Source organism: Lycium barbarum, chromosome 8 (assembly GCF_019175385.1).
Source record: "Lycium barbarum isolate Lr01 chromosome 8, ASM1917538v2, whole genome shotgun sequence".
NCBI lineage: Eukaryota > Viridiplantae > Streptophyta > Magnoliopsida > Solanales > Solanaceae > Lycium > Lycium barbarum.
The window spans coordinates 104567263-104587141 of NC_083344.1; the positions used below are offsets into that span (position 1 = coordinate 104567263).

Consider the following 19879-nt stretch of genomic DNA (forward strand, 5'->3'; position numbering starts at 1 on the left):
TACCCTCGGCCCCCGGTCTCACCGGTCTTGCATATACCGGGTTTTTACTGTATACATGCTTGTATGTACATGATCTTCTATAAAAGTTTCAAAATTCCATTTTCAAACTGTTAAATTTTTTTCGCAAAAGTTTTTGAATTAAACTACAATCCAGCTTATATTTGTTTATTAAGGTTTTTGAAAACAAGAATCAAGGTAGTGTATTAGAACACATGGCTAACATTTTGTTAGCTTGATTTAAAAAAAGAACCCTTACAAATGTAAATAAATATAACTAACACATATTTGTTGCAAAGCTAAAAACTTTCTCTCTTGTAAGAATACGATAATTATAAACTACAAGCTCAAAAATAAGAAATACGTGTTAATATTTTGCTTACATGAATTTCTATTTTATAACTCAAGCAAATAAAACACTCCTAAATTTCAACACTAACTTTAGATATGCGATCATACTAAATAATAATGTGTAGCACATATTTTAAGTAACTAGATATTTAATATGTAAGATTCAATTATATGAACTTTGCATGAAATGCAGATCCGCGGATAACTCTTCTTACAATTACAACTTTTTGTGTTGTAATTAGAAATATAGTACCAATAATGCTTAATGCTTTCAAACTGAAAGTGAGTTCCACTAGTTGAAAAGGGGTGTTGACTTGCAAAAGAACTTCTTATCCTGGGAACTTCAGGAAAAAGAAGAGGATACCTGTTTCAAAAGGAAGGATACTGATTGGGTGTCTGGACGAGGAAGGCTTACTTGAGCGAAGCATTACCTTGCTCATGTAGAAAATTATTTTGATAATCAAAATCCTCTTTAAATTTGAAGAAATAGAGTGTTATGTGGTAATTGCAAGGAGCCATAACATCATCTCGGGGATGTAAGAATTCTTGAAGATGTAAATGTTCAAAGATTAAATCATTTGTATTACTGTTTGGTCTTTCCTCAGAAGGGGTATAGACCTCAACCAGATGAGGCATCAGGATGTGATCTTGATGGACATCTATTTTTGGATTCGGATAATCTGATCTCCGATGAAAGCTATTGTCTACCGATATGAAAAACTTGCTAAATTTCACGGTTAAGTTATATCTAAGACTATTATATGATCTTTTCATGTTTTGAGATACTTCTGAGTATATTTTACACTTGTATGGTTAAATCATTTAAGTGTTTAGTTGTATTTCCAATACACATTTTATTTTGACAAAAGGTAAACGATTTATTAAATAAAGCAGTATCAAGGTGCAAGTAAATTATATAAAAGTTCGAGTTACAAGTTCAACTCATTCGATGCTAATAATGAATCTATTATTATCAAGATATTTTTAAATCATATCTGAACTTTTTTTTATCCCAATAGTATAACTTGTTAATATTTTCAAATTTAATATGAAGAATATAAACTTTACCTCCCTTAAAAATCCTATTATTCCTTTCTTCTCATATAGCTTAACAACCTAACCCCTGATTTTTGATTAAATTGTTTAATTTCGTGTTTGAAAAGTTCGTACAAGTCATATTGACAATTTATGAGTTGTTTGGATGGTTTTTGTTGAGATCCGAGGGGTTCAGATGATGTTTGAATAGCCAAAGATCAAGGGAGTATTACAAAAATATAATCTTAACCGTGCAGGAATCTATTTTTTTCCTGGTGCAAGAGCAGTTGCGCTGAAGGAAATTTAATTGATAAGCGTTATAGTGCCTCAAGAACACAAATTGCCCGTTAGGAAATTTGAGTGGTCAGCAATATAACGCTGGAAGAGGGCAATTGCTTTGAAAGGAAGCGCCCCTAGAGCGCAATAGTGCTGGTTGGATAAGTGACTCTAGGCAGCTCCATCGATGTTGGTGATGCGCGATAGCGCTGAAGAAAATGTTCGTGTTGAGCGCTATTGTGCCCATGGACCGCGATCACACGTTTAACATTTATTAGTCTCAAGGATCAAAATCACTTGTTTGATCTAATTGAAGGTCTAAGATGCCAGCTGAAATAATATAAGGATCAAAATTGAAATTACACATTAACTCAAGAATTAAAATCGGTATTTACCCTATATTAAATACTTTTTTCATCTGCATACGTAATTCGATGGTAAAGCAATGAATTATAAATTTAATTGAATTGAGAATTTGTCAATTAAATCTGCCTATGGTAAAAATCATAGCTGGCTTAACAAAGTGAAAACCAACAATATAAGGGTGTGTTCGGTAGGAGGAATTTTTTGTTTATTTTTCAAAAAAATTATTTTCTGTGTTTTGGTCAAAATATTTAGGTTTTCCTAATGAAAGTAGGAAAAACAAGTTTCACAAGTACCATTCCATATTGATTGTATTCTCTCCATCCTCCAACATACTTCATCTTCACCCCAGTCCCCAGCCTTATAGCCCTATCCCCACCACCCCACACCCCTACCCCGACCCAACTCCCATAGTATTTGTCTAAATTATATATATATATAATGCTTTTAGGATAATACTTTTTAACTTACGTACCAAACACAAGAAAATAAATAAAAAACCCATTTAGAGGGTGTTTGATTAAGCTTATAAGCTGGTCAAACTGGCTTATAAGCACTTTTTGGCTTATCAACGCGTTTGGTAAAATTTAAAATGCTTATAAGCCAAAATAAGTGAAAAGCCATAAGTTGGTCATTCCTAACTTATTATTTTTCAGCTTATAAGCACTTTAAGTTTGACCAAGTTTTTTACTATTTTATCCCTAATATTATTTTGTATTACCCAAATATCCTTACCGAAATGAAAACCCTAATTCTGTATGAGATTTCACTCCTTCTCCTTTTTCATTTCTCTTAACAACTCTGCTGGCTACCATCAAGATAACAATCAAGAAATTGTATCTCTTCGACATCAATAGCAATCGAACTTGAATGAGAAAGTTTTATCTATTGTAAATCAGTCTTCTTTCTTTTTCCTTACTTTATAAAATTAGTTTGCACATGTTAAGTACGAAACAACCGTGGTTTGCATATGCTTTGACGACTCCTTAATTTCTGATACTTTTATCTAACCCTATTTCTTGTTAGAATATTCATAATTTCCCTAGGGGTGTTTGCTTTTCTCTATTTTTAGTTGTTTTTATACAATTATTCTTCGTACTACTCCCTTCGTTCACTTTTATTTATTGACTTTGCACACCCTTTAAGAAATAATAAATGAAGTGCATAGTTTACCATGATACCCAAATTAATTGATGTATGATTCTAATGGACTTGAAACTGATTTGAAATGAGTAATTAATACTATGAGTAAAACAGAAAAAAAGAAATTGCCTTTACTTGATATGCTAAAAGTGACGAGTAAAAGTGAAAATGTAGTTTTAGAATACTGGACAAGTAAAAGTGAATGGAGGGACTATTTGACTATATTTTTTAATGACAAACCAATTATTAATAATTATATTACAAATAGCTTTATCACAAAATATTTATAAAAAAAATGTTAAATAATCAATTTTGTATTAAAAATAAATTGAGACAAATTCCTTTGTATTTGAATGTATCTGGATTTTAAAATCATATAAACCATTAGTGCTGATATTTTTAAGGGCATTTAAGTCCTTTTTTTAAAAAAAAAAAAAAAGGGGCTTATTGGCATTTTATTTACCAAACATTCAATGGCTTATTATCAGTTTCAACATTTTTATTCAAATACGTAACTGCTTATATATTAAATCAGTTTCAACACTTAAAAAATGCTTTTCAGCATTTCAAACTTATCAGCTACTTTAAATCAGCTAAGACAAACGAGCTTTTATTTTTCTGAAAAACATTTTCCCATCTATTCATCTTTCGTGACATAAATTAAAATTTAGGGTTCTGTATAAATAGGAAAATTCCTAATTGACTGCTAAATATTTCTCAATTTAAAGTACTTGTATAAATCCTGGTTCAGTCAGCACTGTATATCTACTTTTAAGTTTCAGTTTACCCTACGCATCTGCTAGACATTGTGGATGATGATTCATTCGTTTTTTCGTCTTTTTTTTTAATCTTCTTTTTGGTTGTGTGAAATTGTCTACTTATTAATTAAAAAGATGACAGACGTGGAGTCCATTCGAATCCTCTTTCCAACGATTAACTTATTATCATTCAAAGAAAGAGTTAAAATCTAGTGTTGCTCAATTTGTCATGTATTATTACTTATTGATATACTAAGATTCTTGTAATAATAAGTAAAGTATCACGCGAATATGACCCCTAACCTAAGGCCTCATTAATCAAACTAGAGTCGTTGTTTATGATACACCCTTAAATTAACTTTAGATTATATTACAAGTGAAGACTAACGAATGAATCAATTCAAAGTAGCACTATTTTGGTTGAGAATGACACTTTGAGGTGAATATATCGACGATTAATTGAACTCTAGATTAGGAGCTTTACTTATTTAAAGCTTTTAATGTCCTTCAAATTGATTATTTGGTCTGTCCACAATTTCTTCTCAACAAGTGTAGATTTTATACAGCCATAACTTTCATGCACCATTTGATAATATTCTTTGAACTATCTTAAGTTAAACTTAAATTTCTTCATGTTTAATAAATGTAGAATTTACAGTTACTAGGTTTGAAGTGAGTACTTTATGTACATGTAATATATGCACACTATCGTAGTCGAAAACAGCAGTCAAAAGTAGTTGGGAGTGATGATATAAGTAACTGCCTATAAATGTTGGACAAACTTCTGATGTTTTTGCAACAAGTGGAAACAGCTTATTTGCCAACATTTTATAATGGAGATTGCCGTACGCTGTCCACTATAGGTTAGTGGAATATATCATTTCCATATTTAATCTCATGGAGAAGTGTTCTTACTTTCATGTTACTAAAGGCTTACTTCCATGCTCACAACACTGAAAAATGCTACTCATTACCAATATTTTTTGTCCTTTACTGTTAATAGTCGAGAGGAGCGCATAACAAAAAGAGTTACCCTTGTATGATAAGAGTTCACCAATTCAAACCATGAAAACAGTCTCTTGCTGAAATGCAATATAAGACATCGTACAATAGATACAACGTGGTCCGGACTTTTCATGTACCTTGCACATAGTGGGAGCTTAAGAGCCTATTTGGATTAGCTGATTATGAGTAGTTGATAAGTTTTAAGGGCTCAAAGGTATTTTGAAGTGTTGAAACTGATTTTATAAATAAACAGGTGCGTGTTGGATATAAGTACTAAAATTGTTAATAAGTAGTTGATGTGTTTGGTGAAAAAATGTTGATAAGCAATTCTTTCATTAGAATGACTAAAATAGCCTTAAATTTTTTGCAAAAAGTTACAAATTGATTGATTTTGGCTTATCAGCACTTTAATGTGTACCAAAAACGTAGATAAGCAAAAAAAGTGCTAAAAACCCAATACGACCAACTTATAAGCTTCCAACACCCTCCAATCAGAGTTAGTGCACCTGGCCTCTTTGTATTTTTGTGTTAAATTGTTGTTGTCATGTCATTCTCACGTCGCCACGCCCACCTTGATTATTTGTGTCCTTTAACTCCAATCATCCTAAAAGGCTGTCCAGTAATGGAATTCACTTTTGATCCTGCGTATTGATGGTGGAAACACATGCATAATGCACCAGATTGACAAATACAGGTAATTTTCTCCTATGAGTATAAAGTATTTAACCAATACTCTAGTGTAGTTCTGAATATCAGACTAATAAACTTCATGGGGACATTTCTTGGACATCTAGTACCTGGCTTGGCCTTAGCTCTCCTTGGTTTTTGGCATACAATTAGCACTATTAGAGCCAACTTTCAAAATGGATCTACAAAATTCAGATCAAGATTTTGGTACCCTTTCAAGAGTCCCCTAATTCCCACTCTACAACACCTTGATCTCATTCTTGTCTTGTCCTTCTCCATATTTTGCATAGTTATCCAGTTCATAGACTTCCCTAATTCTCTTCACTTATCATTCAAGCTTCATAACATTGAACATGCCACCATGTTCTTAAACTTGACCATATTCGCGTGTTTTACTCTTCTTGCTGAGATAAGTAACTTACCTGAGATCCTACATGGGATCTTAGGCATACTTGCTACATCTATTTTTGGTCAGGAGCTTTTCTTACTTCATTATCATTCAACTGATCACGTTGGACTTGAAGGCCATTACCACTGGCTATTGCAACTCGTCGTGTGTATTTCCCTTATGTCAGCTCTTGTTGTCACTTGCTGCCCTTCTTGTTTTCCCGCAGCACTTCTTCTCTCAATTTCAGTAGTGTTCCAAGGTGTTTGGTTCATGAACATGGGATTCAACCTATGGTTTCCACACTTTGTTCCACAAGGATGCGTTGTGCAATCAAGTGAAGCGGTTATGTGTCAAACGAATGAAGCTGATTTAAGGGCCCGGGCTATGGCGAACTTGCAGTTTAGTTGGGTACTTGCAGCTATCTTGATCCTTGTCGCTGGTATTTCCGTTATCTTTGCAAGAAATCGAGCAGATAGGACACTGTTGTCTAAGTATGAGAAGCTTCAGAGTAAGGGCAGAGACATCCCTGTAACAATTAATTGCTTGAAGTAAACTACGGAATAAAGGAATGTACATTAGGCATCAAAATGCCAACTTAAATAAACTTCAATATATGTGTCTGAGGACAAGTTCTGGGGTGTCTTCTTGCCTAGAGATATTGGTACTAGTTCTGTGTATTGCAGTCACTAGACTGCCAAACCATAGTTTATCAATTGAACTAAAGTTAACTTAGTTATATGTTTTCTTTCCCCCACCACCCTCCTCCTCACCCTGAATCGTGTTACTTTTCCATTAAGTGTGCATCTTCTTTTGTGGGACTTTTCTTTGGTATAGCTCATCTTCACACTGACAGAAGTTAAAAAAAAAAAAAAAAAAAAGTTGCATAGCAAGTAAATAAAAAAAAAATAAAAAAATTGCATAGCAAGTTCTTTAATTGTAAACTGGAAAATACTAGATAACGAGATTGCATTGGGAAAATGATGCCAAGAAAGTCATAAAGCATTAAAAGAGAGGTAAAGATGTAGTGGGAAGCCCTTTTGGTCATATCCTTTTTTAACTGATAGGTTCAAGTTTCACTCAGTTTGATGGTAAACCAAAAGAAACAAAATGAAAAGGAAAAAGAACAACCAAATGGACTAACTCGAACTCAATACAGGAAATGCTGTAGACGGGCAAGGAAAGCCCTTAAGCATAAGTTTTACTCAGTTCATGATTCAATTATAGTCCAAAAGCATATGCTCATGCCTTTAGCCTTTTGGGGTTCGTAGCTTAGTGGTTTGGTTTCTTGTGGTTCTTTTCTAAGAAAAGAACCACAAGAAACCAAACCACTAAAGTTTTCTACTCTTTGGGTAGTGAACTAGATTTTCAAGATACACAGATCCAAAAAAGGGCAAAGCTCCAGCCCCTTCCACATGAATATGTTGGGAGAGATCAAGAATGTAATCTGGACTAATAGGTGCTTGTGTTGGCTATGGAAGAAAATAATGAGGCCAGTGATGTTTGCAAGTCCTGGAGAGGCTTAATGGGATCTAAAATGAGAAGAAAGGTAAGTATGTTATTGTGGATTTACATTAGTGATGCAAAGTATGCTGCAGCCTCCGCAATATTGCCATAACCAATTCCCCTGCTGGTCCTCGGTAGCTGCAGTACCTTCCCAATAATGTCTATCTTTGGTTTAAAAGATGGAAGCTTTTTGAATGTCAATCGGGATAGTTGCTGATATTCTTCACTTTCAACAAACAGTTGTATAATTATGGTAAAGGGGTAAGTTTGGTAGTCTTGAAGAGGGAATTAAGAACATTAGGGATGTCATGTGAAATATATGTCAATCAAGGTTATAAAATATGCACCAGAATAACATGTTTAACAACCATTACGTACAGATTTATCTCAAGACATCAAGGGTATGATTTGAAGGTTTATCACAAGACATCAAGGGTATGATTTGAAGGTTTATCACTCCTTGTTAAAGAACAAAAACCTGTACATGTCCAACTTAAAGAGCTTAAAGGATGCAAAGTGCACGAAAAGTTAGATTTTGGCAATAATTCAAGCAAAATGATGTTATGCTACATTCCTCTGAACGAAAGTTTCTGCAATTTCATTTTCCTCCCTTTCCTAAGGATCATGTCGTCCCAACGATAAGAACTCCAGTCATAGGAATAAATAAGTAGTTAGATAAACTAAGTTTCTGGCCCATGGTCCAGAGGCCCCATAGAGTATATTGTCGTCAACACAGGAGACAGAATACTGATTTTAAAAAATCTAAAATTCAAAATTTCTTGAGGAAACCCAAGTTTATAAGGTTAATATACATATCCAAAATAAATCAATTCTACATTAATGCAGAGAAAGTAAATCTTGGTGAAAGCATTGGCAAACCAATTTTTTAATCAGATTCCTCAACTGAAGCTTCAATTCGAAGGAGGACAAAACCAATAGCAACTCCGACCAGAACGAGGCCTGTAATAATGGAAGCAATCTTGAAAATCTCAAGAGCAGCATTACAGGTAGACGACAAAGCTCCACCTTTGCCTTGTGATGAAGTTGTTCTCAAAGAACTAACAATGTTGGCAAAGGACTGTTCAGTACAAAAAGGGAGGCCTAATGAGACAACACTGTTATGTGCCTTAAGCCCTCCAAATGAATTCAAGCCACTAATGTACTTCACTTTGGTTCTTTTCTGGGAACATCTCTTTGTGCCAACACTGGCTACAGCCATAGTAACTGTTGCGGGAGAAAGTGTCATTGAAGCTGTTGCCATTGCTTTCTGACCACCAACCTATACAGTCAAATCTCTCTATAACTATCATTCTCTATAATAACATTTCACTATAACGACCTAGTTTTCTTTAGAATCGATTTTCATTTTATGTTATATTTATATATTCTCTATAACATCATTTTGCTATAACAGCAACAAAATATAGGTTTAACTGTATAACAAGTGATAGATAGTTTGTACTACATGTGAAGTGACTCAGTGGGATTGTAAGAAAGAGTTTGAAGGCCAAAGGCTTTATATTTTACACCAGAAACATGATATTATCAGTTTTTATTTAAAAACTTGAATTTCAATTTAAATGTAAATTTAAGTTTTAGAATTAGAAGAAAATGTCTGTTCATGAAGTCAAATACTTATTCTGAATAGCCTTCTTTCAACACTATAAATGATAAATAGTGTAAATATGTAGTAAAAGAATATTTTGTAAATTTTCTATTTTAGGTTAGTATAGTTTGTATCCTAATAGGACATTGTAACTATCGTATATTTACCAACTCAATCAATGAGAATAATCACGGAATTAATCTCTTTCATGGTATCAGATACTAGGGTTTCTTTTCCTTCTCTTCCGCTGCCCTAATTCTCCGACGTCCTCTACCCACTTTTCCGACGTCTTCTTCTTCTTCGATTTCCGTCCATTTTTCTTCCCTTCCATCAATGGCAGACACCAAGTTCCATCCTGCTTTGGCTGTCTCCAACATCAAGAATCACATCCCAATCATTCTTGAGATGGAAGCGGATCATTATTCGGCTTCAGCCGAATTATTCAAACTTCATGCCCGGTCTCACCGTGTCCTTTCCCACATTCTGCCAACCGGAAAGGAGAAGGCTCCTACCACCGACGACGAAAAGGAGTTGTGGTCCACTTTGGATGCCACGGTACATCAATGGGTATATGCAACCATCTCCACGGACTTATTGCATACAATCATCGAAGAAGACCTATCGGCAAAGGAGGCCTGGGATCGCCTCCGTAATTTTTTTCAAGACAACAAAAACTCCCGTGCCGTTGCTTTGGAACATGATTTCTCTCATGTCAAGATGCGGGATTTTCCAAACGCTTCGGCGTATTGCCAACGTCTCAAGACCTTGGCCGATCAACTTAAGAGTGTGGGGGCTCCGGTGACCGACAACCGCCTCGTTCTCCAACTGGTGGCTGGACTCCCAGAGGCATACAAGAATTTGGGTACCTACATCCGCCAAAGTAAGCCTCTTCCACCATTCTCCGAAGCTCGGTCAAGTTTGTGCCTTGAGGAAAAGGCGTTGGCTGAAATGCACGATGACTCGCCCGCGGCTATGGTGGCTAATTCCAAACGTGATTTTGATGACTCTTCTCATCTGGAAAATTTTGGTCGTTCTCACCATCATCGGGGCAAAAATAACAACAAAAACCGCGGCTCTAGCGGCGGGAATAATAACGGCAGTGGTCGTGGTTCGGGCGGCGGCAGTGGCAGCCGACGCCGTGGAGGACGCCCCTCAGGTGACCAGCAGCAGTGGCAACAGCCCTCCTCACCGTGGCAGTGGGGTTGGATGCCTCAGTGGGCTCCCCCTTGCCCGTATCCTACCACGCAGTGGGCTCGGCCACAGCAGCAGTGGCAGCCGCCATCTTCTTCGTCTGGCCCGAGGTCGCTGGCCCAACCTGGCATTTTGGGCTCGCGACCACAGCAGCAGGCATATGCAGCCGCGGGCCCCCCGACGCAATGGACTCCGACGGATATTGAATCGGCCATGCACACGATGACGTTGAACCAACCCGATTCGAATTGGTATATGGATACCGGCGCCACGTCCCATATGACATCCACAAAAGGTACTCTCTCGTCTTATTTTAATTTGAGCAATCTTAATACTGGCATTGTTGTTGGTAATGGTAATTCAATTCCAATTCGAGGTTGTGGTCATGCTAAATTGCCTCCCCCGAACCCTCCTTTATTGTTAAACAATGTCCTTCATGCGCCAAAACTCATAAAGAATTTGATATCGGTTCGTAAATTTACTACTGATAACTATGTGAGTGTTGAATTTGATCCTTATGGGTTTTCTGTGAAGGATTTCCGGACGGGGATGGCTCTCATGAGATGTAATAGTAGGGGTGCTCTCTATCCATTGTCCACCTTCAAATTTTCCACCAATTCACCGTCGACTTTTGCTGCCTTGTCTTCTACCCGTTGGCATGATCGTTTGGGCCACCTGGGAGCTTCTATTTTGGATTTTCTTAGGCGTAATAAAAGCATTGAATGTAATAGTTCTAGTTCATCTAGTATTTGTCATTCTTGCGTTCTTGGTAAACATGTTAAGTTGCCATTTGCTAGTTCTATTTCCGAAACTTTGTTTCCCTTTGACATTATTCATAGTGATTTGTGGACTTCTCCAATTTTGAGTTCTATGGGTCATCGTTATTATGTTCTGTTTTTGGATGATTTTACCAACTATTTGTGGACTTTCCCTTTGGCTAGAAAATCTGATGTTTACTCAAAATTCATGGATTTTAAGACCCATATTCTTACTCAATTTGAACGTCCTATCAAGAATGTCCAATGTGATAATGGGAGGGAATATACTAATAGTCAATTCGGAAAATTTTGTGCATCCAATGGGATGTCTTTCCGTCTTTCGTGTCCTCATACATCCTCTCAAAATGGGAAAGCAGAAAGAAAAATTCGTTCACTAAATAATGTCATCCGGACTCTTCTTGCTCATGCCTCCATTCCTCCGTCTTTTTGGCATCATGCATTGCAAATGGCGACGTATCTCATTAATATTTTACCAAGTAAGCTATTGGGTCACAAATCACCTTTAGAGGTCCTTTACCAACGGAAACCATCTTATTCTCATCTCCGAGTCTTTGGGTGTTTATGTTATCCCCTTTTTCCGTCTACTACTATTCACAAGTTGCACCCTCGGTCAACTCCATGTGTCTTTTTGGGATATCCACCAAACCATCGTGGCTACAAATGTTTTGATTTATCCTCAAATAAAATCATTATTTGTCGTCACGTTTTATTTGATGAGACTCAATTTCCGTTTTCCAAAATCCATACTCCGGCTCCCACCTCTTATGACTTCCTTGATGATGGCCTCTCTCCTTACTTTATCCATCATATAGCCGCCAGCCCTCCACCGCTGCCCTGTCCCCCTCCGTCGCTGCCCGTGACTCAGGACCACGCCGACCCCTCCCCACCTGGGCAGCAACCTCCATCGTACTCTACGCAGGACCAGTCCGCCCCTCTCCCCCACCAGCTTCCCACCACCCCGCAAAACTCGACCATTTCTCCACCTGTCCAGCCCAATACCCACACGCATGGTCACTCGTAGTCAGCGCGGGATTTTCAAACCCAAGCACCCATTTAATCTACATGCGGCGGTTACCAAGTCCCCCATACCTCGTAAACCGTTGGATGCGCTACGTGACCCGAATTGGAAATTGGCCATGGATGATGAATATGATGCTCTTATTAAAAATAAGACGTGGGAGTTGGTACCCCGTCCACCTAATGTGAATGTTATTCGGTCTATGCGGATTTTTACTCATAAAGAAAAGTCTAATGGTGATTTTGAGAGGCATAAAGCCCGTCTTGTAGGTGATGGCAAAACACAGCAGGTTGGCATTGATTGTGGTGAGACTTTCAGTCCGGTCGTGAAGCCAGCAACGATCCGCACTGTCTTAAGTCTAGCTCTATCTAAACATTGGCCCATTCATCAGTTGGATGTCAAAAATGCATTTCTTCATGGCGAGCTCAAGGAGACGGTTTATATGCATCAGCCTATGGGTTTTAGAGACCCATCTCGTCCCGATTATGTGTGTTTGTTGCGCAAGTCCTTATATGGGCTTAAACAGGCACCGAGAGCTTGGTATAAAAGATTTGCTGACTTTGTTTCTTCCATTGGTTTTGCTAATAGCAGGTCTGACCACTCCTTGTTCATCTATCGCAAAGGGCACCACTTGGCTTACATTTTACTATATGTGGATGATATTATTCTTACTGCTTCTTCAGATGCTCTCCGCTGTTCTATTATGGGCCTTCTTGGCTCAGAATTTGCTATAAAGGACTTAGGTCCTTTGAACTATTTTCTTGGCATTGCGGTGACCCGTCACAAGGGTGGTATGTTTCAATCACAACGAAGTTATGCTACGAACATTATTGAACGTGCAGGAATGTCCTCGTGTAAGCCTTTTTCCACTCCGGTTGACACTAAACCGAAGGTCAGTGCCTCTTCTGGCGATCTGTGTGACAATCCCACTCATTTCCGGAGCCTTGCAGGTGCTCTTCAGTATCTTACCTTCACCAGAACGGATATTTCTTATGCCGTACAGCAGATTTGTCTTCATATGCATGCTCCACGAGATACGCATATGCTTGCTCTTAAGCGGATTATTCGGTATATTCAGGGTACTCTTGATCATGGTTTGCATCTCTACTCATCTTCAGTTACTGATTTGGTTTCATACACTGATGCTGATTGGGGGATGTCCAGACACCAGACGCTCGACGTCGGGTTATTGCGTGTTTTTGGGAGATAATTTGATATCCTGGTCATCTAAGCGTCAACCTACTCTTTCCCGCTCTAGTGCGGAAGCAGAATATAGGGGGGTTGCTAATGTTGTCTCTGAATCATGCTGGATACGTAACCTCCTCTTGGAACTACATTGTCCGATCCCTAAGGCTACTTTAGTTTATTGTGATAATGTCAGTGTCATTTACCTGTCAGGAAATCCAGTCCAACATCAGCGCACCAAGAACATTGAGATGGATATACATTTTGTTCGTGAAAAGGTGGCGCGCGGCCACGTCCGTGTCCTTCATGTTCCGTCCCGATATCAGCTCGCCGATATTTTCACTAAAGGACTGCCACAGGTCTTATTTGAAGATTTTCGGGACAGTCTCAGCGTTCGTAAACCTCCCGTTTCGATTGATGGGGTGTGATAAATAGTGTAAATTTGTAGTAAAAGAATATTTTGTAAATTTTCTATTTAAATTCAAGCCTTATCTGAGAAGTGACTAAGTCGATTTGCAGTATATAGAGCTTTCATGTACCTTGAATACAGTGGCAAAGCCAGAAATTTCGCAAAGGGTGAGATTTATGATAAAATTCAATTTTTGACCAATATGCTAAATATAGTTCTTTATATATAAATTATGATTTTCGTACAAAGGGTATTCAACAGACCACCATTCGTTGTGTGTGGTTGCGCCACTGCTTGAATAGAGTTGTTTGTACTGTTCTTCAAAACAATAAATGAGCATTAATATCTCTTTAAGAACAGTGATTTTCATGCTTCAAAACTTTCTTTCAATTATGTTTTTCTATTATTTTTTACAAGAAGGGGAAGATGTAAGAAGAAATACAAAAGCAAAGTTTACACATGGAATTAGGGTGGAGAAGGAAAGAAGAGAAAGATTGGTGTACCTGGTTGTGATGGCTTGTGGAGTGCTCTAAGTTTGCCAAAGTAGAGAGAAAATAGAAGAGTGAACATGGGACATATGTTTGACGTGAATTATTAGAGAAAATGGATAAGGAGACTGATTAGATGGTTGGCTGAGAAAGGAGATGGATGAGGCTAACTTATAATAAACTGTTGAATGTTGATAGCTCCTAAATTTAGAAAATGGGCTTCTTCCACAGTCTGTAAGTAGAAACATAGTTTAAGACTTTTTTGGTCCTTTTCCTAAAAGAGCTTTTAGAAGAAATTACTAGTCATTCCTTTCTAATTTATGTGATAATTGTTTGAGTAGATACTCTATTTGTTTCAATTAGTTTGTATTATTTTTCTTTTTAGTCCGTTTAAAAATTAATGTCTTTTTTCTTTTTTGAAAATACTTTAATTTTAATTTTCTACGTGACATGTTTAAGACCACAAGATTAAATGACATTTTGGTATATTCCCCATATCTTTAATTTAATATCACGAGATTCAAAAAAATTCTTTATTTTCTAAAACTCCATGCCAAGTCGAAATCAGACAAACAAATTGAAAAGGAGAGATTACAAAATTTAAGAAAAAAAATGAATACTTTTAAAACTTTTGATCTTAAAATGACATAGCATTTATATGGTTATAAATATTTCAAGTTTGTGTCCTCGAACAAGTAAAAATATTTAGTTGAATAAAGTTGAATAACACGGTTGTTGATTTTGTTGCATTTGATTGTTAAAGAAGATAAAGCGATTCTATTAATTTTTTTTCAAGATTTGGATTGAATTTAACCATCGAAAATTGTTGAGATTGGTATTAAAGTGTTGTAAATCAAATTTGGATCTATTTGGGTCAATTTTGAAGCAACAAAAATAATATATTAATGAAATTTATGTGAAACGTAATGGTATTTATCAAATTTCTGACACAGCGTGTACTCATGCCTTGTCCATCCATTAGAACTGTTAACGATCCTTCAGAACTTAAGAACAATTTGTTTCAAAATCACAAATTTATATTAAGTCTTGGTGATCCATTATGGTGATTCGTGAGAATTTGCAGCCAGGTTCTGACCAGCAAGCTCCAAATTCTAATCACAATTACAAAACTTATTTAAATGGGGTCAAAACTTAAATAGTGGTACAAAATAGCTTATTTGTGCAAACCACCCAAAATGAAGGACCCACATCCCATTAGTGGAGACAAGCATGGCATCGAATTTTTGGGTCATTTGCACTTTTGTCTCTATTTTGTGCTGGTCTTTAATTTTTTCCCTCATAACAATTAATTTTTTCACAACATAATTTTATATTTTCGCATGTAATATCTCATATCATGTCTTTGCCCAACTTATGCCCCACTGAATATAAATTCCATTGCTAAAAGATAAAAATTAAAGATCAACCCATTTGAAGAACAAACCGTGCAATTTTGACTGAATTTTTTAGTCAACAACGTTAAATCACTGATTGTCGTGTTTCAAACGCCAACTTCCCTAACCGTTTCTTGGACAAGTTCCAAATGTAGCCGGCTTTATCGTGTCCTTTTCTTTGCAACTAAGAATCCCGAAAACCCATCACACGTCGGAATTACCAAAGCAAATATACATTTTCAAGAACCAATTTCCAAAACCTTTCCTTACTAATCAAATTCTTTTTTTTAAAGCTTATTTTGACCTCTCTTTTTTTTCCATCTTGTTTCAATCCTTGATATGTATTAGTACTAGTGGTAATAATTAAGTAATTTTCCACATAAGGAAACGGTCATCATCAAAAAAAAAAAAAAAAAAAGATGATCAATATCAAGAAAAGTTTCTGAGGGGTCGAAGAACATCTGATTAATTCTTTGACAAAGGGTAATCTTATTTTTGTGTAAGTTTGATTCTTATTGGTTCCTTGTTTTGACTCTTTAGAATTAAATTCATGAACTTTTTGTGCTTCTTGATTTCTCTTTTCTCTGTAAATAATATCATGAATATTCTAAAAATTGAATTCAGGGTCTGAATAAAGCTGAATGGATATTGAACCATGATTGATTAATCGAATGATTAAAACATAAGTTGTTGATGACTTGATGGAGGGTAAATTTGAATATTTGATTCCCTCTTATAAACTATAAAGGATGGTAGGTTATCTCCTACCCCTGTTGCCATATGATTTTTATGTAGTTGTCTTTCTTTGTTATGAGATTATTCATGGTTAAGGGTGGTCATGATTCCGTTCAGGTCGGCGTTTACCTAAAAAAAAATAAAAAATCAAACCAATTAAGTCGGTTTTTCAAATAGTAAACCAAACCAGACTAAACTTGATAGAAATCTCTTTGTATGTTTTTTTTCCAGTTTTTCGTGAAGACCCCTAATCATGGTTCTAATTGCTCCCCACAACTTGGAAATATTCCAAAGCTCTTACCTTTAACATTTCCTTTCTGACCGTTTTCGTTTTTTTTTTGCTTGTTCTTGATTAAGGGGATCACATTTGGCGAGGATGGGAACCATGATGGTGCTGATATTTGTGGCGATGATGATTGTGATGGGTAACGTGCACGCTGGAGATACGAATCCGGTTTTTGATCCTTGTTCGGACTCAAAAGTTCAGAGATGGGATGGTTTCACATTTGGGCTTGCGTTTTCTTCTAAGGAATCATTCTTCTTCAATGAATCTCAGCTCTCTCCATGTGACCGTCGGCTTTCCCTTTCTGGAAATTCTGCTGAACTTGCTGTTTTTAGGCCCAAAGTGGATGAGATTTCACTCCTCACAATCAATAGCAGCAATTTCAATCCTGTATGTCCTGTCCTCTTACATCCCAAATTCTTTTATTGTCATCCCATGCTTTCTTTTGTATAGTATTTCAGGTTTTTGTCTGTGGTTAGTCTGCTTGTGGATGTGTTTATACTTTTAAGTGTAAATTAGATTAGAGAAGGGCACTAACAGATTGTTTGCATTGGAATTAGAAAAGAATCTTGGCATATAGATGTAAATAGTTGATGCTACCATGTTTGTCACTGTGTAGTGTATTTGCTAAAAACTGTTATGACTTAGCATATACTGTGATAAACAGATTAGTAGGTCTTCTTTTGTTAAGCATGTATATCATGAGCTATGTCATATTCTGGCCACTAAATACTGTGACAGGAAAACCATATATGTTGATCTCATGGCATAACATTAAGATAATGTCTAAACTGCATAGAAAACAATTTTCGGAAGTAGATTATTGATCTGTTAGGAAATTTGAATATGTACCTTTTGCTTGGTAATTACATGTAGCTCTAGGTATTCATAGTTTCAAATTGAAAACAAAAGATATTAGACCATGTCTTTTTCTAGACATCTTCATATTTTCACATTGCAAACAAATAGATTAGACCTTATTTCTCTTTCCTCTTTTGATAATTGCCTGTTCTGCAAACTAAAATGTTTAATCCTGTGCCTTAAGGACTAATTATCATTTGGACTGCATTTTTTTACTTGACTGATTCTCTCTCCCTCTATGAAGTAGATTCATCTTTCATATGAGAAGAAACCACAGGGTAATTAGCTAGGAATTTATCACCTTCCACCTAACTCTCTAACAAACATGAATTTCTAGGTTCCAACAAAGATGCAACAGACAAAAGTATCTCAAGCTTTGTTTTCTCCTGCTGACTGCCAACCTGTTTTGTCCAACTTTTTTTCTATCAAAAAGTTGAATAATTTCTTAGACACCAATCATGGCAGCTATGAATTCTTCTCCTAAATTGTTAGTCTACAATAGTTTCTTTTCTACTTGAAAAATAGTGGCCAGTGCTTTCACTCAACTATACAGATTATTGAGCTATGAATCTTTGAACTTCACTTTTTTAAGGTCTCAATCTCCTTATGGGTTCTATCTTGACTAGGAAAATAATCAGCATCCGTAATTTTCAGAGAAAAGTTCATTAATCACTGAAAAAATAGCAGAGGGGAAATTCCATCAGATGTCGTATATGCAAATAGGTGGATACAGTTGAAGAATGATGAAGCTTCATGAAAGAATAGATAGTCTTTAGAAGCCCACTCTTAAGTCCAAGCCTGCTTTAATTGATCAAAGTACAAAACAGAAAAATAAGAAGACTGGAGAATCGACCACGTCCTAACTCCTAAGGTTGTGAAATGTTTGTCATATAGTACAGTCAATATAGCTAAATCTTGAGCTACAAATTTGGGTGAGCCCATGTGTGCTTCAACATGTGCTTTGGGACTAAACCGGCTCCCCAGTGCATTAGTCCAGGTGCACGCAAGGTGGTCCAAACCAGTTATTCAAAAAAAAAATTGTGAGCATTTGAGTAATCAATTATCAACATTTTCTTCAATGACCGTTAAATATACTGGTCTTTATGTGTTTTTAAGTAGTAATACTTAGTGTTTGGAGTGCATCATATTCAATGATTTGTTCAAACTTCTCAGAGCAAATCTGGTGGTTATATGGTTGCCTTTGCTGGACGCAAATATGCTGCTAGATCATTGCCTGCTTTTGTGGCAGACAATACTCACACCGTTACAAGCTTCACTCTGGTAAGTCTTATGCAGCATGAAATTCTCAAGTTTCTTTCAACAAACATTTTCCTAGAGAAATTTGGGATGAGGTAGGAGTATGAGAGTGGTGGGGTGAACTGTGTTGGATGGGGGTGAGGGCGACAATCAATATGGAATGATACTTGCAGAACTTGTTTTCCTTACTTCCACTAGGTCGTTTTTCTCAATTTTGAGGAACTTATTTTCCTAGAGAAAATGCTTTTCAAAATTTTTCATAATTTTTTGACTATCCAAACGTGGAAAAATTGAAAGAAATTGTTTTCCTCCGTACCAAACACACCCTAAAGCATAAGCTTTTTTGGCATCATTGAACTTGTTTCTGTTTTGATTTAGGTGCTTGAATTCCAAAAGGGCACCCTCCAGAACTTGTTTTGGAAGAAATTTGGCTGTGATTCGTGCAAAGGAGATTCTTTTGTTTGCCTCAATAAAACTGATTGTGCAGTCCCAAATAATAAGTGCAACGGCAATGGTGGATCCGTTGATTGCAACGTGAGCATACAATTAGCTTTTTCGGGCACAGATAAGAATGAAGACGTGCTAAACTCGTGGTATGAGGTTAAAAACCTCCGGCAATACTCCCTCTACGGGTTGTTTCAAGGTGTCAGTGATTCTCTCACAAGTCCTTTTAAGAACCTGTTTTAGGACCACATAATGTGTTCTTGTTTGTATAATGATCATCAGATTTCTGTTGTTCTTGTCCCACGTAACTAGAATATATATGTCCTACGTTCATTGAATAACTTGGAACTACACAGAATCCAGCTTGTTTTTGCTTGTACAGATTTGTTCATGGTCTAAGAATTATACTTAGGTGTGCAGAAAAGACGTTTTGTAGTTTAAAATTTCTCCCTTGTTTATCATTTTGACGTTTCCCAGTGTCCTATTTTTATTTTTATTTTTTTGTTTTGATCTATGTCTATCGAAGTGACTGGATTTCTCGTCAAATGGAGGTTACAAACATGAAGACTAAATTGGTTAATTTGAGACACTGAACTCAAGTAATGTAGTATAAGTCCCTTTTGACTAACGGAAGGGAATTAATCAATTTTAAATTATTTTTCTTTTATTTAATTAAAGGGAAAGGGCCAAATATATCCATGGACTATTTGATATAGCACAAAT

General features: G+C 36.3%; 3 protein-coding genes across 4 annotated transcripts; 2 read left to right on the forward strand and 1 right to left on the reverse strand.

The window, feature by feature from the left end:
• Positions 1-5481: 5481 nt before the first annotated feature.
• On the forward strand, positions 5482-6739 carry LOC132606513 (uncharacterized). Its single transcript, XM_060320053.1, has one exon. It carries the CDS (start codon positions 5698-5700, stop codon positions 6553-6555), a length of 858 nt encoding a protein of 285 aa, XP_060176036.1. The 5' UTR covers positions 5482-5697; the 3' UTR covers positions 6556-6739.
• A 1515-nt stretch (positions 6740-8254) lies between these two features.
• On the reverse strand, positions 8255-14354 carry LOC132606515 (uncharacterized). Its single transcript, XM_060320056.1, has 2 exons — positions 14198-14354; positions 8255-8785 (listed from the first exon to the last, which is right to left on the reverse strand). The coding sequence occupies exon 2, from the start codon at positions 8765-8767 to the stop codon at positions 8393-8395; it is 375 nt and encodes a 124-aa protein (XP_060176039.1). The 5' UTR covers positions 8768-8785; positions 14198-14354; the 3' UTR covers positions 8255-8392.
• Positions 14355-15609: 1255 nt separating this feature from the next.
• Positions 15610-19635, forward strand: LOC132606514 (uncharacterized). 2 transcript variants are annotated; one of them, XM_060320054.1, is made up of 4 exons: positions 15610-16075; positions 16669-16984; positions 18629-18736; positions 19091-19635. In XM_060320054.1, exons 2-4 carry the CDS (start codon positions 16688-16690, stop codon positions 19397-19399), a joined length of 714 nt encoding a protein of 237 aa, XP_060176037.1. In that variant the 5' UTR covers positions 15610-16075; positions 16669-16687; the 3' UTR covers positions 19400-19635. The 2 variants fall into 2 exon arrangements, with proteins under 2 accessions (XP_060176037.1, XP_060176038.1); XM_060320055.1 differs by having other exon boundaries at positions 15610-16059.
• The last annotated feature ends 244 nt before the right edge of the window (positions 19636-19879 follow it).

Bases quoted from the DNA above. Each gene is read 5' to 3' on its own strand.
- LOC132606513 (XM_060320053.1), top strand. From the start codon at position 5,698: ATGGGGACATTTCTTGGACATCTAGTACCTGGCTTGGCCTTAGCTCTC.
- LOC132606514 (XM_060320054.1), top strand. From the start codon at position 16,688: ATGGGAACCATGATGGTGCTGATATTTGTGGCGATGATGATTGTGATG. The intron at 16,985-18,628 runs GTATGTCCTGTC...CAAACTTCTCAG, and splicing joins ATAGCAGCAATTTCAATCCT to AGCAAATCTGGTGGTTATAT. The intron at 18,737-19,090 runs GTAAGTCTTATG...GTTTTGATTTAG, and splicing joins CCGTTACAAGCTTCACTCTG to GTGCTTGAATTCCAAAAGGG.
- LOC132606515 (XM_060320056.1), bottom strand. From the start codon at position 8,767: ATGGCAACAGCTTCAATGACACTTTCTCCCGCAACAGTTACTATGGCT.